Below are 24,310 nucleotides of genomic sequence, written 5' to 3'. Positions count from 1 at the left end.
GAGGAGGCTTAAGGAGCCGTTTAAAAAGAATTCAGCCCATGAAAAAAGAGGCCATTATGACTGAAGAGAAAACAGCAGTGAGCAGCCACACCATATAAGCACTGACACCAGTTTAATTAAGTATGAAATAACCAGAGACCCAATGGACTGACTACATCTTCAGCCTGGTAGGAAGCTGGGAGATAATGTCTAACTTTGTTTTTTTTTTTTAAATACTTTTAATCTTTTCCATTATAGTTGGTTTACTATGTTCTGTCAATTTCTACTATACAGCAAAGTGACCCAGTCTCACACACACACACACACACACACACACACATTCTTTTTCTCACATTATCCTCCATCATGTTCCATCACAAGTGACTGGATATAGTTCCCTGGGCTTTAGAGCAGGATTTCATTGCTTATCCACTCGAAATGCAATAGTTTGCATCTATTAACCCCAAGCTCCTGGTCCATCCCACTCCCTCCCCCTTCCACTTGGCAACCACAAGTCTGTTCTCCACGTCCATGAGTTTCTTTTTTTTTTTTTTTTAATTTCCCCAATACATTGAAGAGTTTCTTTTCTATAGAAAGGGTCATATGCTCATTGCACCACTATTCACAACAGCTAAAACACAGAAACAACCTAAATGTCCACCAATGAATGGATTAAGATGTGGTATATATACACAATGGAATACTACTCAGCCATTAAAAAGAACAAACTAATGTCTAACTTCTTAGAGGAGATGATGCCAATATAAATACCATAAAGCATGAAGTAAATTCCAGAAGAAAGAGCAGAAAGAGTTAACAATGGCTGCTTCGGAAGATAGAGGACATTGCCAGGGCACCTGCTATTGTTGCTAACAGATGTCTGACAGTATTTGACGTTACTCTTTTTTTTTTTTAATGATTTTTATTTTTTCCATTATAGTTGGTTTACAGTGTTCTGTCAATTTTCTACTGTACAGCAAAGTGACCTGGTCACATATACATTCCTTTTTCTCACGTTATCATGCTCCATCATAAGTGACTAGATACAGTTCCCAGTGCTACACAACAGGATCTCAAGGACTGGGAATTTGGGGTTAATAGATGGATAAGCAATGAGATTGCTTTTATGCTCTGGACGTAGAGCCCTTTAATTAAAAGCAAGTGATCAAAATGAAAGGAATCAGAATTGGGGTTACCACACGTACCTCGCCAGCAAAAAAGATGGTTCCTTGTATTTCTTCAGCAATGATGTCATAGGCCTCACCACTGCCCCCTGTCTTCACAAAACTGTATGCCATCTGGATCCAGGGGTCTGTGCTCCACCGGGTGACAAAATACTTTGTGGGATCTGGGACTTCCTGTGTCAGGTAGAAGGTATCACAAAACAGGATCAAGAAGGGACTTAGACTCGATGCCACCCAACATATGAAATGACAGCCTCCCTCCAACTCGGACGAGGGCTGATGCTGTGTGCTGAGACAGCATGTCCCTATTACCCACCCCCGCCCCCCCCCTGCTCTTCTGCCTAGGCCCTGAATCTGCGCATCTTTCTCTGCTGCTGCCCCATCCTTCGCCCCAACACACTTCAATACTCAATCCTTCCGGCTAGAGACACGTCCCCCACCTAACCCCCGGTCATCAAACAGCAGAGTTCAGGTATTCCCCATTCCTGTGGCCTGAACCACGCTGGCCTGGGGAGGTAAGGGACGGGCAGAGAACTCTAGCTGGAGCTCTCACCAGGTTTCTCCACAAAACAACTAAACAGGACACGTGTCACATAATTTTGTAGGCTGGCCTCTGCCAAGTGCCACCATGAAATCCCTTTCAATGGAAACTGTGCTAAGTTCCAAATAACTGATTTGAAAACAAATTTTTGGACAAAAGCCCCAAGCTGGAACCACAATGACATATCATCACAACATGAAAATAAGCAATACCCCAAGCGCCCCGTCTCTAATGTAGGTAACATTTGCATTTGTGTCATTTCATGCATTTCTACGTCTGCTCCTTTATTTGAAAAAGACAGATGTCATGCCATTTAGAAATCTCTAGAGAGTTTGAGATTTAGTCAGTTGGCAAATAGAAAGTACCTTGAACTGGAGTTCTCATCATGGCTCAGTGATTAACGAACCCAACTGCCATCCATGAGGACGCAGGTTCGATCCCTGGCCTTGCTCAGTGGGTTAAGGATCCGGCGTTGCCGAGAGCTGTGGTGTAGGTCGAAGGTGCAGCTCAGATCCCATGTGGCTGTGGCTGTGGTGTAGGCTGGCAGCTACAGATCCGATTCAAGCCCTAGCCTGGGAACCTCCATATGCTGCGAATGTGGCCCTAGAAAGACCAAAAAAAAAAAAAAAAACAAGTACAAGTACCTACCTTGAACTATTGAACTAATTGGAGAAAAGGGAGAAAAGAGACTAGCTATGGGGTAACAGAAAATTCTAGACATTGTCCTTTGGAATGGAAAGGTATTGTCAAAGCTTGTTAGGGTTTGGGGAAATGTAGTTAGTGGGAAATGCTGAGGATTTTACCTCCTTAGGAGAGAAAGGGGATGCGCAGGATGTAAGAAAGAAGGGGGGATGGCAGTAGTGTAGGAGGAGGAATGGGGTACTATTATGGGATGCATTGTGTCCCCCCCAAAAATTCATACGATGAAATCCTAACCCTCAGTACTTCAGAATGTGACTGCATTTGAGACAGGGCCTTCGACAAGGTCATTAAGTCAAAATAAGGTCACCGGGGTGAGCCTTAATCCAGTAGGACAGGTGTCTTTCTAAGAGGAGATAGGAAGAGAGCTGTGGCCACACGAGGACAGCCGTCAGCGAGCCCAGGAGGGAGGCCTTGGGAGAAACCAACCCCTTGATCTGGTGACATCTTCCTCTTGGACTTGGAGCCTCCAGAATTGTGAGAAAATAAATTTCTGTTGCTTGGACTACCCAGTTGGTGGTATTGTGTTATGGCAGCCTGAGCAAACGCACCCAGGCACTTAAGTGGAAAGGTGGTTATTGAAAGGATCAAAAAGGATATGGCCCACTGCCTTCCGTCTTGGGACGGATGGCTTTGCTTTGGGGCCACCCCACGCCCAAGAGCACGGGAAGTTAATGGCAAGCGTGTCTGACCTGCTCCTTAAAGAGCTCGCGGAGGCTGGCCATGCACTGCTGCAGCACCTGCTTGTCCTCCAGGCTCCGGACGGCCGCCACCGCTTCCCCCGCGATCACCGACATCAACACGCTGTGCTGCTTCTGGACACGTGACGGGGAAAAGCACTTTACACACTTTTGGCATGAAAGTCTGTGGGTGCCCGATTCCGAAGAGATAAGGAGCTCAACCTCCCCAGTCAAGACGGCATCACTTCCTACAGTCCCACAGCCTCTTTTCCATCACTCAGGCCATGTTTCTCACACACACTCCACATTCATCTACACACTGGACTATCCCCTGCTGGAACAGATGTCGTGTAAAATCCAACTCCAGTTCTCTTGGCTTTTCCCTTCTAAGAACTTGGTTTAGAAGAAGCAGAATGAGACTGAGAAGGGAAATTTGTAGATAAAATAATGGGGGGAAAAAAATCTCAAATGGTACGCACATGCTGCCGTTGGCTCCCATGTGAAACTTTCTAAGAGAAAGAGTCTTAGAACACAGAGGCCGTAGGAAAAAACAACTGTGATTCTTTGGCAGGACATCAACACAAGCCTCAGCTTCAAGTCCCAGGTATGTCATCTCCACGTCTTCCTTCCCCACCAATCACGTCTGCCCCTCCCAAGACCTGCCCTCATCCTGGGCCAATCATATCCCACCCCTCAACCAGGGCTCCCTGGAGGATCCTCGGCAGTAGCTTCAAGAGCTACTCATCACTGTGCGGCTGCCATGTCCCCCGAGAGGAATTCTTCCTTCCGCCTGAAATAACACACTTTGGCAGCACCAAATTCATTTCCCAGGGAGCAACATTGGTACTTCAGGAAAATGTGGCAGATATTGGGGCTCCTTTCCTACAGGACAATGTTGCAGTCCAAGAGTCCCCTCCCCACCAAAATAAGACATCCAGAGTGTCCACTGTGTCCAGTAGTTCCTGAGCTTGACACAGGAGTGATTATACCAAACCAAATTCTAAACTGTTATAAGCAAATTCAAATCACCTGTCACCCATGATCTTACCTGGGGATCCATGTCATAGAACACGGCAAAAAGCCCTCGCTTGCTGACACTAGGAGGAACGTGACCAAAGAAGTCAGCCCCTTGAACTTTACTGTCCCAAAATCTATAAGGAAATTGCAACGCAATCTGGAAAGCAAGCAAGAGAAAGGTGGTTAAGAGTTTCTTGAATCAAAAGCACAGCAATCTCTCAGATGCAACCTATAGCTTTTAAATACATAAATTTTTTTTTAAAAAGTTCCAAAAAACCGCCAAACATTTCCCAATACTCCTTTCCATTCTCCTACCTCCTCTGTCCTCTATGTGAACATCTGGCTGTATATACCGCTCAGTCCTGTGCACCCACAAATAATGGTAGAGGACCCGCTGACAACTTCCAGGCTAGTCTGAAGATGCAAAGCATCCCTTAGACTTGGTCTGGAAGTTTACGTCCATGGGATACATTCTTACTACTCATAGGTCTCCTTGTAGCACTGGCAGATTCTGCTAAAGGAGCTTTTTCAAAGCAGAGAAAGCAAAACACTCTTGCCTCCTTGGGGCCAATTAGTGGAGGGTCGAGGCAGAAAGCAGCAGAAAAAAAAAAAAAGAACTGTGTATTTATATACCCAGTTCAAATTCTGAATTGCCAAGGGTCATTCTCCTAAAATCAAAACTCGCAGACCTCAGCCAGTTCTCCTCTTTTTGTTTTGATAAATCCTTTTGTATTTTTCATGAACAGTCACTCAAATGAAAAGGAAATCTTTGAATCTGATTTGGAGATAAAAATTACCCACCTCTTCCCCATATCAGAAGTTAAGGAACCCCTGTCACCTGACACTCATCTCTCTAGGTCTGAGGCTTAAGTAATCCGGTCACCTTTTCAATGATGCCTGCACCTAAGCTGTTGATAGCTTTCATCTTCTTGTCTGACAATGGTGGATTGAACTGAATGGCACCCTTCTGCAGTAAGGCCAGTGGGACAGTGACTAGCACCTGTGGGAAATAATGAACGGTTAGCATACAAACAGCAAGTGAACCTGATTCTCAGTGGGGTGGTTTCCAGGAAAATCTCAGAGCCTAAAGAACCCCGCTTTCTACTGCCAGTCATGAGATAACTAACATCCTATTTGTTATACTAGTAAGAACAAGGGCTGCCGTGTACAGTTGTATAGGTTGTTCACTGTACAAAGGTGAGTGGCTGAGCATAAGCAACATTCCCATGGAGGAATCTTCATTAAGGTTTGGATGGTTAATAATAACCCTGGATAAGAGGAGTCAGGAGATCTCAATCCTGAAAAGCAATGCCATAAGAGGAAATGGCCCTAAATACAGAGTCAAGAGAACTAGACTTCGTCTATCATTCCTGACACTTTCTAACATGCGGTCAATGTAATAGCTGCCCTACTAGCCTTAAAGGATTGGAGAAATGCTTAAAACTAAAATTCTTCAACATATACATCAATATGCTTCCTAAATGGTAAAGCACATCACAGACATTAGGGATTATTACAATCAAGTAAAGCCACTTTTTTTTTTTTTTAACAAGGAAGCAATTTATGCAGGTTTTCAACAGGCTCACAGAATCACTTAGAGCCTTCAAGAAGGAATCACAAAACCAGGCCATCGGCAAGAGCTGCTAGTTCTCCACACAGGCATAAAATCTCTGGCTCCAGAAACTGTTACATTGTCACAATCAGGAACCATGACTACTGCTCCCAGCTCCAGAAACATGCCACTTACAGAACAAAGGGCCCCAACAAAAGGGATGCCTCCTGCCCTGTCTCTTGACGCCCTTTCTAAGTGAGAGATTGAGAGGACCCTGGGAGCTCTGCTGCCCCCTGCTGCGGAAGAACTCAACACCCAGACTCTTCTGCTTAGTAGCAGAAGTGATGCATAAGCCACACTACACCTTCCAAATCTCATGTTAAGTTCCTGCCTGGCTGGACCTAATTCATATTTAGACCCTCAGCTGCAAGGAAGTCTGGGAAGTGTAAGTATATCTGTTTCCATCCTGAGTAGTACAGGATAACAGGGCTGGATGAGAGTGGAGCTGAGCACCCCAGGACCTCCATCTACTGCTGCCCTCTTCAAAGATTTAGTCTGTCCGTCTGGATCCCCAACTCCAGGATCACAGGACATTGAGAGATCTTCCTGTGACTTTTGTCGCTACCCTCCACCATGTGAAAATTATAATAAGTATAAAAAACATGTCCTCTCTCCTCGATGGCAGTTACAGCTAATAGTTACCATGCCACAAAAAAAAAAAAAAAAAAAAGGAACAATTACCGTTCTCAGGTATATTGAACTGCAAGGAAGTAAGATCTAGAATGTTTTCCTTTTTTTTTTTTTTTTTTTGGTCAGCATATGGAGGTTCCCAGGCTAGGGGTCCAATCGGAGCTGTAGCCACCGGCCTACACCAGAGCAACGTGGGATCCGAGCCTCGTCTGCAACCTACACCATAGCTCACGGCAATGCTGGATCATTAACCCACAGAGCAAGGCCTGGGATCAAACCTGCAACCTCATGGTTCCTAGTCGGATTTGTTAACCACTGCACCAACGGGAACTCCCTAGAATGTTTTCTTAATGCCAAAGGAAAGCTTTCAGAAACACATAAACTTAGGTAAACAAACAGGCAAAAGATATAAACACACTCTGGTGAGGAACCAACACTACGACTCAATGGAAGCAGCCTCAACGAATTACAGTTTGTGGATTGTTTATCAGTATATCCTGCTGGGTTGGAAATCTTTTCACTGATAAGCTGGGGAAACTTCCTATTGAAACTGTGGGATGTGTGCTGACTACTAAAAATATGTACTTTAATCATTCCAGAGAAGGCTTTGAATCAGAGCCTGAAACTCTGCTCTAATTTCTTTAAAGAGCTAGAATACAAAGAAACAAGGGCAAATGTGCCTGGCCAGGCCCAGGCAGAGAGTGACTACACCCGCGATGTAAGCACACCTAGCATGTTGTCCTGGATGCTAAGAGGCAAAGTCACAAAACACCAGATGCTGGGCCCTCAGCCACCTTGCGGCTTTATGAGGTGGTATTTAAAAAAAAAAAAAAAAAAAAAAAAAAAAACAAAACTTTTTTTACTAGGAAGAATAGCAGTTATTAGCCTGGGAACAGACTCAGAAAGGAGTCCCATTATCACTATGGTCAAATGGGTCTCAGCTCTGGTCACATGTTGGAATCACTTGGGAAGCTTTAAAACATGACCAGGGAGCTGCTGCTGTGGCGCAAGGATCCATCGTTGAGGATCCATGTTGTTAAGGGTCCATGTTGTCTTTGGGTGGCACGGGTTTGATCCCCAGCCTGGCGCCGTGGGTTAAGGACCCAGCATTGCCACGGCACAGCTGCAGCTCTGATTCAGTCTGTGGCCTGGGAATTTCCGTATGCCAAGAGTGTGATCATAAAACAAAACAAAACATGACCAGACCAATTCAGTAAGAACCTTTGTCGGGTGGGGCTTTACAACTTTTCTTTTCAAGCACCTCCTGGGTGATTCTAAGGTGCAGCCGGGATTGGGAACTACTGTTAGTCCAAAGTCCCCATGACCGGTACTAACCGTCCAGCTAGTTCATGGCAGGCATAATATGAGAACCCATCCCCCTGGACTCACACATTCCTTTTTTTTTTTTTTGCTTTTTAGGGCCACACCCATGGAATATGGAGGTTCCCAGGAGAGGGGTCCAGTTGGAGCCACAGCTGCCGGCCTACACCACAGCTATGCAGGATCGAAGCTGTGTCTGCGACCTGCACCACAACTCACGGCAGCGCCAGATTCTTAACCCACTCAGCGAGGCCAGGGATTGAACTCACAACCTCATGGCTCTTCATCGGATTTGTTTCCGCTGCGCCATGATGGGAACTCCTGGACTCACACATTCTACCCTGTCTTTCTCATTTGACATGCAATCCATCATTTCATTTCATGCAGAATATCAAGGACTGTGAAATATTTTTAGTTAAATGAAAAGTATAAAACTCTAGGCACTAGCTATGTAGTTTGTCAGTTACACTTTTTGGTAATCACTTCAGACAGTTATTTATTTATTTTTTTTCTTTTTAGGGCCACACCCTTGGTATATGGAAGTTCCCGGAGCCAGAGGTCAAATCGGAGCTGCAGCTACTGGCTTACACTACAGCCACAGCAACACCAGAGCTGAGCTGCATCTGAAACCTACACTGCAGCTTGGGCCAATGCTGGATCTTTAACCCACTGAGCAAGGCCAGGGATCAAACCCACATCCTCATGGACACTATGTTGGGTTCTTAACCTGCTGAGCCACAACATGAACTCCCAGAGAACTAAAATTAAATAAATCTACAGGGTTTATTAATCTCCCTCCACTCCAACACTGTTTTCCAACACCGCAGAAATCTCAGTGTGATTTCATATATTACATTACAGCTCCTTTCACTGTCCGCCTACTAAAGCTGTTTACAAAAAAATTCAAATGATAAAAAAAGTACTTCTGCCAGTTTTAAAACAAAAACAGAATGTTCTTGATTTGGAGAAAGGTTCCACGATACAAAAACACCACCGACTTGTAAACCACTTTTTTTTTAGGGCCATACTCGCAGCACATGGAAATTCCCAGGCTAGGAGCTGAATTGGAGCTGTAGCCGAGGGCCACGGCCACAGCAAAAGCGGGATTTGAGCTGAGACTGCAACCTACACCAGATCCTTTAACCCAATGAGTGAGGCCAGGGATGGAACTCAAGTCCTCATAGATACTAGGTGGGCTTGTTACCACTGAGCCACAATGGTAAACCAATGTTTTAAACTGAGTAAAATAGGTTTTCTAAAATGCAGGACCTCTCAGAGCCTTTAATATGCTCTTATTTAATCCTAAACATAGACCGTAGTATATACTACTTTCCAAACTTACTTGGCCAAAGAATTTTTCTTGTTCAACTCTCAAAACTAATGTATCATAGAAGTCACTCTGAGAAACACTATTCAGAATTCCACCTGCCATGACATCTATATAGCATTCGAATAATAGAATCAGATTTGCACATCCATGCACAATTGAGTAGAGATACAGAGATCTCCAGAGGTCACACAAGGCTCCAGGCAGATGGCCAAAGGCAAACTGCTTGGTAGGAAGGACTAGTCTCCTTACTCCTGAGCCCTGGGCAGAACCCAGCGGAATCACAGCACTTACCTTTTGTGCTGTACACCGCGTCCCATCTGTGGTGCTAACTTGAACTTCATCTCCAGAATAATCAATACTCTGTACCTGCTCAAGAAGAGCAATTATGAAAAACATAATGAGGGGTGGAACCATGTAACCCAGGATTCCAATTCTCTTATTATGGGAGTTTACATTTCCACAGCCGTGGGGAATCATTTCCTGGCATTCCGAGAACTAAACAACGGTTATTGATTAGTTCAGGGAGCTTTCATTCAGCCATTAACATGTACAAATACTATGCGAGAATACACAAAATCTTTATAATAGCGTGTAAAGTGACATATATACATACATATATATAAAAACAAGTGCCTCTATGATTATAACCATGTACAATACAATTTCACAGGGACAAAAATTTGAAGGGAAAATGGAAGAGTGAAAACAACTGCACTGGGTCAGGGAGGTTGTGAGCAACCAGACTACGTAATTAATAATGAAAATGCAGCTCAGCCACTATTGTTTCCAAATGACAGCAGCTACCTAATTGACACGGATAATGCGAATGCTCATAGTATCAAAAGTACTTGGAGAGGAAGTTCCAGCTGTGGCGCAGTGGAAATGAATCCGACTAGTATCCATGAGGATGAGGGTTCAATCCCTGGCCTTGATCAGTGGGTCAGGGATCTGGTGTTGCCCTGAGCTGTGGTGTAGGTCACAGACACGGCTCTGCTGTGGTGTAGGCCAGCAGCTGTAGCTCCAATTCAACCCCTAGCCTGTGAACTTCCATATGCCGAGGGTGCGGCCCTAAAAAGCGAAAGAAAAAAAAAAAAGTACTTGGAGACCCTGGCTGAACATCAAAGCTGACACCTGCCCCGTGTGTAATCCACATGCCCCAAATGCCACATCCTCCAAACGCCACCAAGCCAGAGGCTCCCACCGCTGTCAGTACTCACTGGAGACCTGAGCCGAATGTCTAGACCCTCTGCCAGTTTTTCTATGATGACGGAGTAGCCGGGAGTGAGGAGAGTGTGGTCACCAGCAAACTGGGCAAAGAATTCATTGTGGTCCCAGGAGCGAGCGGACACCTGGGAAACATTAGGAGAGGTTGGGAAATGAGGTGTAAACCCTTGAGCCTGTGTCTGAAGGACAAAAAAAGGAGCCCAAGGTGGGAAAGGCCACCCCAGGGCGGAGGGCAAAACAAGAAGGAAGCGGAGCAGGGAGAAGAATGGACAGACAAACCCAGATGGAGACCCCTGGCAGGAGAATGAAATCTCTCAATAACGCCCAGGAAAACTTATTTTAGAACCAAACGTAGCTGTGACTTGGGCATGGGTCCCACTCTGTGATAAAAATGAAAGGGGTGGAGTTCCCTGGTGGCTCAGTGGGGTATGGATCTGGCATCGTCACTGCTGTGGCTCTAGCTGCAGCTGTGGTGCATATTCAATCCCTGGCCCAAGAATTTCTGCATGCCCCAGGTTTATCCAAAAAAAAAAAAAAAGAAAGGTATATTAGAAATCAACAACCCTGGCAAAGGAGAATTATCAGAAAAAAACTGCATTTGATCAATTCCATATATACTATGCCACCCAGATGTCTTCAATATGGCAAGTCCAGAGAAGGTGACATGCAGCATGATTCTGGAAAAAGATGCTATTCTAATCCCAAAGAATCACCAAATGGAAACATTAATTGTCCCAAAGAGGTAATGAGGTCAGGGGTCATCCAGGCCACCTCTAGTCAAAATACAGACTATCCAAGGACCAAGATCACATTTGGTGTCATGAATTCGACAAGTTTAAACTTATTTTCAGCAAGGTGAACAGATCCTAAAGGCAAAGATCCTCTATTCTGTATCTCTGTGTTTTCAGACCACGGCATTGGAAATGCTTGGAGGGCCCCCAAGGAGGGCAGTGAACACAGGCTCTCTGACTCAGTCCCAAAGCCTCCTGCATTCAGGTTTATATACTGAGTGTCTGCAGAAAGGTTTCTCTTGCTTTATACAAAAAAAAAAAAAAAAAAAAAAAAAAAAAAAAAAAAAAAAAAGCAAAAAAAACCCCTGTGAGTTCCAATGATGGGTCAGTGGTAATGAAACCAAATGGCATCCATGAGGACACAGGTTCCATCCCTGGCCTCGGTCAGTGGGTTCAGGGATCCAGCACTGCCATGAGCTGTGGTGTAGGTTGCAGATATGACGCAGATCCTGCATTGCTGTGGCTGTGGTGTAGGCTGGCAGCTGTAGCTCCGATTCCACCCCTAGCCTAGAAACGTCCATATGCCATGGGTGCGGCCCTAAAAAGACAAAAAATAAAAATAAAAACCAATGTGAGGTTCACAGACTCTAAAGTGGCCGTTTTCAAACTTTTAAGCAGCAGAAACATTATTCCCTGTTTATCCAGATGACCTTGGGCCCAATATTTTCACATCTAAGGCCGAAACATACATAGAAACAAGCATGTTCAAAGCACACCTGGTGGAGGTTGCTGCCACAGGCATATTCCAGGTTACTGAGATGGAACTGGAGGACCTGCTCCTCCAGCTCACTGAACTGGATTCCAGATTCCTTAATAAAAGCTTTGTAGATCTCCTCTATCTTTTCTGTAATAGAAATGGAACACAACAGAAAACAAAACAAAACAGCTTTAGCATTATTCTCGAATTCCTCATCTTTTGCATTCAACCTCCTTGAACCCCAAAGCCCCAAACTTCCAAGGCTTTTCCCAGGGAAGGGATATCAGTCTTGATAAGGTGGGTTCCTCTTGATAAGAAAACGCTTATCTTTACAGGGAACAAAGCCATGTGGGTTCTATGTCTTCAACCATGTTTCATTTCTGCTGTGTTGAGAAACTGTTTCTTCTTTTGCTCAAGATACAGGAAAAGTAACACTTGCACATATCACGAGAGGGGACTCCCATCCCTTTTCTGCTCCTTCTGCCATCATCTTAGAGTCAAGTCCTTAGAATATCTCACTTTGATTAGGAGAACTATTATAGACTGACTATTGGTTATCTTCTCTCCCAAACATTCCAAATACTTCATTATGGACTTAACACGCCAACCCTCTGTCTCAATCTCTCTAATGACTGGTTCTCCACTGTCTATGTAATGAATTCTAAAACCCACAGCCAGACAGTGTTAGCACATTTTTAGCCTTTCCAAACACAGCAAACACTACTTGCCCACTCACAGGCTCTGCTGCGCTGCTGCTCAGACTTTTCCTGGTAAATGCCAAGGCTTCAAAGTCTGCTACTGCCACTCCCCTCCCTGGAATGCCCTCCCACCCTGGTCCCATCCATCCTTTACAGACCAGCCTCACTACCAGCCTCCCTCAGGAATCACTCCTTGGTTATCAACCCCCAGCACTTATCTATCCCATCCAACTGGAATTTTCAGCTACATATACACCACCCGATGACGTCATTCCAACGACTGTCTTAGATGTCTTTTGCGGGTGGGGATAAGAATCTTAGCACAAGCTCCTTCTTTATAACCTTCTCAGTGACACCCATCTAACATATACAGCGCAGACTCAAAGCATTCATTATACAGCTCAAAGCATTATAAAGCATTAGACAGGTGCTTGACTAGAAACAGAATTGAGTATCTTTTTTTTTTTTTTTTTGACAACTCAAGGTTCTCAGTAAAATGTTCCATTATTTGCCTAGACTATAGCAGGGGGACATCCATGGCACCTCTGGATTTGTGCTAGGCTTTTGCCCCTACACCACTGGGCTTTTTTTCCTACTTTGAGCACCTTCTTGTAGCAATCCCATTCCTACCCCCTGCTATGTAGTTTCTATTTTCCTTTAGGATTTGTAGAGGTTTGGGAAGAAGCAAGATTACAAGAATAGGATATAAAATTAACGTGTAAACAGATTGAGAGAAGCCTCGATGTGATTCTACATAAATAATATGTAAAAGCCTTAGTACACTGGCTCTGTGAAAGTCACTCTCACTTCTTAGTATTTATATTTTTGTCTTTCAGCTAAATGCTAATGTGGTGAGAACTCAGACAGCTGAGATCCTGCGAGGCTGGCTCTACTGTAACCTCGTAACAGAGATGTGCATGCACTATTAGTAAAGCTTTTCAAAAGATATATTAGTAAGATGAAACACACACTAAGTGTTGCTGATCCTCCCATAATAACTTGTTTTGAGTAAAGCGAAGACAAAGCTACAGTACTATTCACTTTTGTATCTGGTGACCCTGAAAGAATCATAAGGAATTCCCCCAACCCCCCGCCCCTGCGACCATCACACCTGTACCAAAAACACTAACCAGATTCTAAACACATCCTGCAAGTCGGCCTAGTCACCATCCTCAATTCCAGAAAATTCAGCAACTCACCACTTGGTCTGGGCACGACCCCAGTTAAGTTTCTAAAAATATTCTGTTGCGGTTTGTCAGTCAACACTCACTAGGGGCAATTAGAATGTGGGTCGGTCTCAGAGGTGGAGGGTGTGGATGGGGGAAGAGAATAAAAAAGGAGAGACGGCCCCTGCTACTGTGAAGTTTATCCCAAACAGATGGAGCATATCCCAGAGCGAAGAGCCACGAACCCTCAAACAGAAACATGCAGTCGAAGCAAATTAATATCCTGCCAATTGAGCTCAAACGCTCCTACTGTACGAAACTCCGGCATGTCTCCGAGAAGGACAAGCGAAGATGTTTGGGTTACAAAATTGTAAGTTAAATAAATATCAATTTAAGAAGCAACAGAGTAAGAACTCAGCGGGCGCCCTCAGGGAAATGAGCTGCTACAGTCAGGTTTTCCAAAGGGTTGTGCTTAATATTGTCCATTTAGTACCACAGCCTAAGATTTTTGAATTAAAATTCTTAAGTTATAAAGCACATTCGTGCATCCTTAAGATATACTGGAAAAAAAAAAAATCTCAACCTATTGTACAAAAAAAGAAAAAGACATTCTGAAACACAGAAACTCTTACCTAGGAGTTCCCGTTTGGTGCAGTGGGTTTGGGTCAGGTCGCAGCTGAGGCTGGGATTCAATCCCTGGCCTGGGAACTTCCATGTGCCAGGAGTGTGGCCATAAAAAGGAAAAAAGAAAGAAAGAAAGAAACTCTTATCTAGACAAGTCATTCTACAGTGGCTAGTTAGCCACATAAAGCTCACCGTGTTGCCTTAAGGTATGCTCCTCTGGGAAATTGACAATTCAAGACGTAAATGATTTTTGTGAACACTGGCTAATGTGTAAAGTACGATTTGTGTATGCATGCGTGCATACACAGGCCTGCGCTTAAAGGCCCCTGAGGAGGTTCTGCTCCCCTCTGTGGAATGATCAGTCCGAAAGGAACAGCTCCTGAGGACTATTCTTACTGCATCCGTCCAAGCTCGTGGATGAATGACGCTCCTGCTAATCAAGCTTAGGTCAGAATGAGACTTCGATGGAACAATCAGAACACCGTTCTCCCCATACCTCCTAAAGGGACATCCTGGAGCTGAGTCTTATCCTTCCTCCACTCAGAGACCACATCCAAGAGAGCATTAAAATGAAAATCCATGCGCTTGTCAATAGTGGGGTCAGTTATTCTTCCACCTTCCTGAATTAAGTCACATCTTTCTCCAAATTTATGCATGCTGATGCCAAGCTTCAAAATAATAAGAATAAGAAGGTGAAAAGTTTTCCCTGGAAAAAACAGGTACAGGTTCTCAGCTGAAATCAGAGCTCTCGTAGAGAATAGCATCTAGGACCTCCCAAACACAAAAGCTGATTGGGGAACAGCAGCCAAGGAAGGCAGTGAAAAACCAGCCTGGAATCTGAGAATGTGAGGGGGAAGCGGAGAGTCTATGCCGTGCACTCTACAGCTTGCCAGGCAATAATTATCAACATTTTAGACACTGTCGCTGTGTACTGGCTCTCCCTGCTCTGACATTCGATCTCCTCCATGGAATCTCATGTAAAGGAACACACGAAACACACGAGCACTCAGAGAACTTGAAACGGAACTGTCAATAGATAGCTCAGAAAAAAACCTTGGGGCTACCACAGGGCTTCAAAGAAACTATGTCGGGTTGCCTGATGAAAGACAGAAAGCCCAGTTCAATTTGAATCTCAGATAAACAATGAAAAAAAATTTTTTTTCAGTATGCCCCAAATAGTGCATGCAAAATATCCCATGTAATATTTGGGACGTACACAGAATGATTAAAAAAAAAAAAAAATCACTGTTATTTATGTGAAAGTCAGATTGACCTGGGCATTCGCATTCAGTATTTTTGTTTGCTTAATCTGGCAACCCTAAAATGATGAGTTAATCAAGTGGCCTGCAAACAACACACAAATATAAAGACCTTAGGGGGTACAATCTTTTAAGTCCTTTAGTTCCGCCTTCCAAGGAAGAAAGAACTGTACTTGTTTTTATTTACTTTTCAGAGGGGATGAGGGGGGCAAGAAATCATTTTGGGGGTGCCATATATCACCTAGAAGCAAATTAATACTACACACTGGTGAACCGAGGCAATTTTTTATCTACAACACAAATCTTAAAGAAACCCACTTGTTCACACATGAGTGCTACTGGGTTGTTGATACAGCCATTGACAATCTGGGCTCCTCGTCCCACGGTCACGCCTTTGAAAGACTTATCGTCCCACACTCGGCCTCCGATTCTGTCTTTGGCCTCCAGGACAGTCACCTGAAAAGGTTAACAATCAGAGAAGCTCAACAGGCTGGAAGAGTCATATCAAACGCAGTATTCTAGAGAACACGACCCGATGTTTTGCGATCTTTGATGTGGGAAAAGGCTCTGAAAGAGAACGGATGTGTCTACAACTGAATCACAGCAGAGATGATCACAACCTTGTCAGTCAGCTGTACCTCCCTAAAACTCTGAAAAATGAAAAGAGCCAGGAGTTCCCATCGTGGCGCAGTGGTTAATGAATCCAACTAGGAACCATGAGGTTGTGGGTTCGATCCCTGGCCTCGCTCAGTGGGTTAAGGATCTGCCGTTGCCGTGAGCTGTGGTGTAGGTGGCAGACGCAGCTCGGATCTGGGGTTGCTGTGGCTCTGGCGTAGGCTGGCAGCGGCTACGGCTCCGATTCGACCCCTAGCCTGGGGACCTCCACGTGCCGCAGAAGCGGCCCAAGAAATGGCAAAAAGCCAAAAAAATAAGAAATTAAAAATAAAAATAAATGAACAAAGCCAGAAAAAAGTCAATCATCGGAAAAAAACAACAACAAAAATGCAGTATTATAAAGGTAGGGTGACCCAGTTAAATGAATTTCATATCAGGTTAATGTATTATTATGTTACTAGAGAGGTGACTTTAAAAAGAGGGGAGTGTGAGGAGTTCCCGCTATGGCACAGTGGATTAAGCGTCTTGACTACAGCAGCTTGAGCTGCTGCGGAGGCTTGGGTTCAAGCCCTGGCCAGCACAATGGATTAAAGGATCTGGTGTTGCAGCAGCTGCTAAGGCTCAGATTCAGTCCCTGGCCCAGGAACGTCCATACACCACAGGTGCACCCATAAAAAAAAGGGGGGGGGGAGTGTGAACAGGAGCTAACATAGATGTTGAAAATAAACAATCCAGACCCTAGCAGGGGCAAGGGAGTGGTATGCTGGAGAAGCCCCTCAAACTGCTTCCTCTCAAATCCCATAATGATAAAATAAGATAAACCAGCACATGAAATTCATTACTTTTATTACTGAACAGTATTCCACCGATTAAAAAAAATCCTTAAAAATTAAGTTAAAGAGATGATTTTCATCCTCTGAAATATCTACGTATGTAGCCAAATTCCTTTAGTGTTGCCAACAAGTCTTCTCTAAGATATGACTAGTATCTTCTTAAAAAATCCTCTGCCATTTTTTCTAAGGACAACCTCACGGGCTTGGTCAAAGCAGGTGGGCCCCATACCCAGACTGTTTTATCGCTTCCAAATGCCTAATGCTGGTGGAACAAGAAGCTGCTCTCAGGTGGACAGCCCTGGAGTTCAAGGAGCTACACGTCCCCTGGTGGGAGCAACTGAAAATGGGACTCCTCTTCCGTACGAAAGCCGTTATGTCACTTCTGGATCCCTAAAAGCACACCTTCGAATTGCTCAAGGAGGGTCCCTGAGCGCCCTATCTTTTAGGTTACTCCTTTCTAACCACAAGGGGGAGGGGTGGTCTCTGGGGGAGGAAGGGGAGAACAATAGAGGCTTCTAGAATATTCTTCCTCAGACCTAAATTCCTCATTTTCTCCAACTGGAAAAGCTACAACTCATGCTTCTCCCCTTCTCACCTTCTTCCTCTGTCTTCAGAGGAACACAGAACCATCCTTTTCCAGTTGCTTTTTAGTTTATAAGAGGAAGGCTGAACGTTAAAAGTCAGCGCTCCCTAGACTCTGGACAGGAATACCTTCCCCTGCAAAAACACTATCTGTGGGTTGTCCAAGTCAAAACCACCCAAGAAACCTGGGCCCTAATCTCTAATGGTGAAATAGATATATGACCATTTAAAACACCTCAGAACTTAATGCTACTTAGAAAATAGTTTGAAACGCAAGCCTGCTTCCTATCAACCCACCTCTGATTCTTCGGTTTTGTCAGCAATATACAAGAATCCAAGATAGGTCTTGCATTCCACCAAAGGGGCAATCTCTTAAGGCACAGCCTTGGAAAACTTTCTCTTCTCTGAAACTCCTCCAGCAGAGAGGACATGGTAAAAAACAAGTTGCTGTTTCTTTTAGCCAAACAGAGGGTGGTGAGAGACTAATCTTTAGGAAGAAGATGCCGGTCTGGGTCAACACTAAGCCTAATTCAATGCTACCGAATTGATTTTCACGTTTGGTTTAACTGAAAACCAAAGTCCTTGCAAAACAAGTTTTTTTTAAAAAAGGGAAATGAATCAGATGGAGGAAGTCCCAGAAATCTAGGAGATGTGAATGAGTTTAAGGGAAATTAGGTATTGAATTGCACAAGTTGAGGGTAGCGGTGGTAACCTCTATTTCGGCTAATTCTGAACAATCAGAATAAGGCAACATACTAGAGAAAAAGAAATAACATCCTTCCTTGGAGAAAGACTATACTCAAATACATATAGTACTTTAAAAGTCCCATAATTCTGTCGGAACCCTGGATTAACTCATTCAACCTTGCTTCCAAAAACAAAGATTTTTGTTTTCCAGAGTAAGGTTCAAAGTGTGCCTTTGATTTGCCTAAGAAAATTAACTGGATATTTCAAAAGAAATAGTGAGTTTCCAAGCTGCTATTTGTTGTCTTAAACTACTGCAGAAATAAGGGCTTTTTCTCTGCTGTTGTGTCAATGACAACAGGTCAAGAATTTCTGCTTTAGGAGTTCCTGTCGTGGTTCAGCGGTTGGTGAACCCGACTAGCATCCATGAGGACAGAGGTTCGATCCCTGGCCTCGGATCAGTGGGTTAAGTAAGAATCTAGCGTCATGTGAGCTGTGGTGTAGGTCACAGACGTAGCTCAGATCCTGTGTAGTTGTGGCTGTGGTGTAGCCCGGCAGCTGTAGCTCCAACTCGACCCCTAGCCTGGGAACCTCCATATAAAAAGACAAAAAAACCCCCACAAATTTCTGCATTAACTTAAAATCTTTTTTGTCTTGCCCATCATAGGCTAAAATCCTCCCTCATGCTGCTGGACCTCCTATTTCCTCTACCTTTCTTCTGTTAAGCCAATTTGAAACTTTGTATCTTTCCTAGGGTTGACTATAAAGATATAATGTATTTAGCATTCTTTGCCAAAATCAGGAACTAGTTTCCAAGTCTCAGAAAATTTGGACCCAAAGAGCAGTTAACCATCTGTTTTCGCCTCCATGTCCCCCAGATCTTACCTTAATTCCAAAGTTATGCAGTTGCCTAGCAGCTGCTAATCCTGCTGGACCAGCCCCAATAATGATGACTGATTTCTTAAAAAAAGAAAAAAAGAAAAAAAAAAGAAGAAGAAGAAGAAAAAGAAAGAAAAATCTAATTAGAGCAATGAAAACAATGTGCTGCTTTGGTTGTTCTAGAAGTAACTAGCTGCCAAGCAATGTTAGCTCATCTGTACTTCTCCAATATCCGTAGAAAGCTATTTCCCTAAAGATTATATTAGTACTTGTTCTAAGTCATCCCTTCCTCATTTTTTAGGGTCTAGGGGAACAATGCTCGATATTCTCTTCCCTGGAGAAACATATATTCTGCAAAAGTTATGCTTGATAACTTTTATGGTGATAATGTGAGTTTTACTTGTATCATTAACATGAATGTACTAGCAACTACTATCCATGAGCATTTAGCATGACCAATGGCAGTATCATTGGTGGACTTTCAGTTACCTACATTGTGGTAATCTTTAGGAAGAAGATGCTGGTCTGGGCCAACACTGAGAACTCCTGTGTTGATGAGACCTTTCCGCGTCATGAAATAAAGGATCCTCTCCACTTCCTGAACGCATCGAATACGAACGAGACCCCGGACAATGATGTGAGGGATGCATTTCTGAGGAGTAAGAGCTTCCTGTGTTAGGAAATACAACCAAACTGTTAAAACACACTAAAAACAACTCTTGGTTCCTCCAACAGTTAAACCCAGAATTACCCTATGACCCAGCAAGTCTACTTCCATGTATTTACTGGAAAGAACTAAAAACATGGGTAATGAACCCAACTAGTATTCATGAGGACGCAGGTTCGATCTCTAGCCTCGCTTCAGTGGGTTAAAAATCCAGCGTTGCTATGAGCTGTGGTGTAGGTCAGAGACACAGCTCAGATCCCAAGCTGTTGTGGCTGTGGGAGGGGGGGGCAGCTACAGAGGAACTTCCATATGCCTCCTGGGTGTGGCCCTAAAAAGACCAAAAAAAAATTTCACAGCAGCACTGTTCAAATTGCCAAAAGGTGGAAATCATCCAGTGTCCAACAGCGGATGAGCAGATAACAAAGGGGGTCTACCCACATGTGGAATATTATTCAGCAATTTACAAAAAGAAGACGTGCTGACACAGGCTACATCAGGGATGAACCTTGAAAATACTCTGCTAAGTGAAGAAGCTAGTCACAAAATGCCACATATTGTATGATTCTATTTATGAGAAATACTCAGAATAGGCAAATCTTAGAGACAGAAGGCAGACTAGGAGTTGCCAGAAACGGGTAAGGCAGGAATGGGGAGTCATTGCTTAATGAGTGTGGGGTTTTCTCTTGGGGAAATGAAAAAGTTGCAGAACTAGAGAGAGCCGACCATTATCTAACACTGTGTATGTACTTAATGCCGCTGAATTGTACATTTTACAACAGTTAAAACGATAAAAAAGGTCATTTTTTTTTTTTTTTTTTTTTTTTTTGCTTAGGACCGCACCCACGGCATATGGAGGTTCCCAGGCTAGAGATCGTACTGGAGCTACAGCTGCCGGCCTACGCCACAGCCACAGCCACAGCCACACAGGATCCAAGCTGCGTCTGTGACCTACACCACAGCTCAAGGCAATGACAGATTCTTAACCCACTGAGCGAGGCCAGGGATCGAGCCCACATCCTCATGGATACTCGTCGGATGTGTTTCCTCTGACCACAACGGGAACTCCAAAACAGTCAGTTCTACATTGTGTGTGTATTTTACCATGGAAAAAAGAGAAACTTCCCAGGGTAACTGGAATCCACCATCTATCACTAAGATACAGTAAAAACCAAAGAGGGGTCTGCCTGGTGAATGGAAGAAAGAAGAAAGGGACAAAAGATGCAAACCGCAATTTGTATTTTATCGCATAAGCGTCCCCTCGCAGGGGAGTGTGGGGATACGTTCCTGACTCAAGAAAACACACAACAAAAGCCTTAACAGAAACCCTTAGCAGCAGAAAAAGCTGGATGCTCATTGCTGATAAGATGTGGGGGTGTGGGTGGGCCGGAGACAGACTTAGGAACTTGTGACAAAGAAAAGAGAGAGAGAGGAAGGGAGGGAGAGAAAGGGGGTGGGGGGGAGGGAGGGAGGGAGAGGGAGAGAGAGAGAGAGAGAGAGAGAGAGAGAGAGAGAGAGAGGGGACGGGGGAGGGGCAAAGAGAAGGAGAGAGACTGGCTTTCTCAGTTCACCCCAGCAGCTTCGCCAAGGCCTTAGTCTATTTCAAAGACTCAAGAATAATGTGGCCTCAGCCCAGTGACAGGAAGTTCAAACAGGCTGGAAGGGGGCAGGGGCTGTCCACCTCTGGCCCCTCCTTTATTTGTGCCCAACTCCTGGCTGCAACAGAGCCTGATCAAACACAGGAAAACGAATATAGATGAATATATACTCAAAATGTTAAAGAAAGAACATGTACGATGCTGGCTTGGACTGCTGAAGATTTTTGAAACTATGTGCTTGTACCCGTGACGTTTAAAGAAGAATCATTTCAAAGTCTAATTCCTTTAAAACAACCATATTTGAGTTTTCCCACTACCATGTGAAATAGACACAATATGTCCTATCCTCATAGCACAAATTAAAACAGCTTTACACTGATAAGTTCAGGACAGTTTTCCTAAAAGAGTTGAAGTCAAATTTCAAAGTCAACTAAAAAGAAATGTGAAAAAAATAAATCCAGGGCCATTTTTGAAAAGGGGATCTTTACAACTTATTTACAGGAAATTCTGACCACAATTTTGTTTCGTGCAGCAACTGTTTATTGAGCATCTACCTCAAGTCTGCTGGGGAGGAAATGAATAACTCAACCTTGCCCAACCGACCTACCTGGGCCTAATTCGTACAAACTGCACTTGCAGCCATAACTTAATCAGGTCATGTCAGACTAGAGTCTAAATCAATGAAATACCCGGTTGAACTGATTAGCTTTCTTTAATCCAGATTACTTTGGCAGTCTGGCAAAATTTTCTGCATTCAGCAGTCACTCAGATAATGGCAGAAGAAATGAATAAATTGGAAAAAAGGACTAAGGTAGGGAAAGCTTTTTTTTTTTTTTTAAAAAAAAAGCTTGAATTCCCACCCTGCCCTCCCCACAATTTATCTCCATCCCTTTCAAGGTGGGCGCTGGATGAGGCCCTAACATTTATTCGGTCCCAGCAGAGAGCAAATCACTGGTCTTGGCTGCTTCAGGATAACACAATGAGCAAGAATCTCTGCCCTCTTGTGGGGCCTGTAATCCCATCTGTAATGTTTTATCCTTTTTTTTCCCTGACACTGCCACTGCAACTCCCTGAACCAAACTTGGCACCATATATTCGCTCATCAGAGAGTCAAGAATTCTGATAACTTACGTATGGTCTAAAAGGGTGGTTCTCAGGAAGGAGAGACCTTGCCCCCATCTGGCAATATCTGGAGACATTTTCGGTTGTCGCAATTGGGGGGTGGGGGAAGGTGCCATGGCATCTAGGGGGTAGTGGCCAGGGATGCTGCTTAAATGACCTACAGGGTTTCCCATTGTGGCTCAGTAGTAACAAACCCAACTACTATCCATGAGGACTTGGCTTCAATCCTTGGCCTCGCTTGGGGTTAAGGATCCAGGTTTGTCATGAGCTGTGGTATAGACACGGCTCGGATCTGGTGCTGCTGTGGCTGTGGCATAGACCTGCAGCCGCAGCTCTGATTTGACCTCTAGCCCAGGAACTTCCATGTGCCACAGGTGCAGCCCTATAAAAGAAAACAAAAACCAGAAAAACATCCTACAATGCACAGGACACCCCCCCGCCACCGCCGCCACCGTCCCCACCCCATAGAGTATGTCCACACAAACACCAACAGGGCGAGGTGGAGAGACGTGGATCTAAAGATTCCAGTCACAGATGAAGCAACTCCGCTCTCTAACACAACTCTGTGTCCATGTGCTGTCGGCCAATACGCCCTCTACTCACCTTGCAGTTAGTATACCACAGGGCGAGGATGAGATTCCTCAGAGCCAGGTACATGGTGGGGTCCCGGGAATACTCTGGGAACTCATAGAGCTCATCCAGCTCCATCACGTCTGGCCTCACGCACAAGGCTTTGCCGCACTCGTTGGGCTGGTAGAAAGGCTGGAAGTACCGGTTCATGCCTGGCACTGAGAAAAGATGCAAATGGGCAAATCTTCGAAGTGTAAGTCCGAAATCTGCATAAACTGAAGAGCAAAAACCAACCAAAAAGGAGCACCTAGACAAGCTCCCTGATCTGCCCTGCATAAATAGTCCTGCTTCTGTCCAGTTAGACAGAATAGGTGTGAATTAGACAAAATTTTTTTTCCAATTCTTTCTTCACAAATTCAATTTCTGTGGCATGGAGAAAGTCTTTTGGAAGTTTTAATTGTGATTTAAAAAATGTGCCATAAAATTTACCATTGTAATCAGGTTTGCGTGGTACCCTTCGGGAGGGTTCAGTACATTCACTTTGGCCAAACATTTCCTTCTTACAAGACAGAAATTCCAAACCCAGCTGAATGCCAACTCCCTATGGCAATATATATTTTTGTTTTTTTGTTTGTTTGTTTTGTTTTTTTTTTTTTTGTTTTTTGTCTTTTTGCTATTTCTTTGGGCCGCTCCCACGGCATATGGAGGTTCCCAGGCTAGGGGTCGAATCGGAGCTGTAGCTGCCAGCCTACACCAGAGCCACAGCAACGCGGGATCCGAGCCGCATCTGCAACCTACACCACAGCTCACGGCAACGCCGGATCGTTAACCCACTGAGCAAGGGCAGGGACCGAACCCGCAACCTCATGGTTCCTAGTCGGATTCGTTAACCACTGCACCACGACGGGAACTCCTGGCAATATATTTTTAAAGTAACTTTCACTGGGAGTTCCTGCTGTGGCACAATGGGATTGGTGGCATCTTGGGAGTGTTGGGATGCAGGTTCAATCCCCAGCCCAGCAGAGTGAGCTAAGGATCTGGCCTAGGTGGCAACTGAGGCTCGGATCTGATCCCTGGCCCAGGAGCTTCATATGCTTCAGGGTAGCCAGAAAAAAAAAAAGTAACTCTCTTGTGTATTTTTCCTATAAAATTAACAGATTCATAGAAGTAAATAATAATCACTAACCCCTGATAATACTTATGTGGTATTAACATTTAGGAGTATAACCTATTCTTAGTTGTGTTTCCATGGAGAATGTAACAGATTGTTTTTACAAAGCCAGAAAATACGCAGTAAAAAGGCTGTTTTTCC

General features: G+C 44.2%; 1 protein-coding gene across 2 annotated transcripts in view; it reads right to left on the bottom strand.

The window, feature by feature from the left end:
• The window catches only part of KDM1B (lysine demethylase 1B), a 56,630-nt gene that overhangs the window by 6,012 nt on the left and 26,308 nt on the right, over window positions 1–24,310 (bottom strand). For both annotated transcript variants that reach the window (XM_001927844.5, XM_013977460.2), the window contains exons 10-21: window positions 23,032–23,216; window positions 19,538–19,714; window positions 19,051–19,125; window positions 15,770–15,907; window positions 14,689–14,860; window positions 11,724–11,851; window positions 10,210–10,341; window positions 9,284–9,358; window positions 4,984–5,100; window positions 4,132–4,257; window positions 3,096–3,218; window positions 1,185–1,337 (exon numbers count right to left, since the gene is read on the bottom strand). In XM_001927844.5, the coding sequence (XP_001927879.1) occupies window positions 1,185–1,337; window positions 3,096–3,218; window positions 4,132–4,257; window positions 4,984–5,100; window positions 9,284–9,358; window positions 10,210–10,341; window positions 11,724–11,851; window positions 14,689–14,860; window positions 15,770–15,907; window positions 19,051–19,125; window positions 19,538–19,714; window positions 23,032–23,216 (1,601 nt within the window). The remainder of the gene's footprint in view (window positions 1–1,184; window positions 1,338–3,095; window positions 3,219–4,131; window positions 4,258–4,983; window positions 5,101–9,283; window positions 9,359–10,209; window positions 10,342–11,723; window positions 11,852–14,688; window positions 14,861–15,769; window positions 15,908–19,050; window positions 19,126–19,537; window positions 19,715–23,031; window positions 23,217–24,310) is intronic.

The sequence above is a fragment of the Sus scrofa genome, chromosome 7, assembly GCF_000003025.6.
Source record: "Sus scrofa isolate TJ Tabasco breed Duroc chromosome 7, Sscrofa11.1, whole genome shotgun sequence".
NCBI lineage: Eukaryota > Metazoa > Chordata > Mammalia > Artiodactyla > Suidae > Sus > Sus scrofa.
Note: the sequence above shows the minus strand (reverse complement) of the source record. Positions and strands in the feature narration are given on the sequence as shown.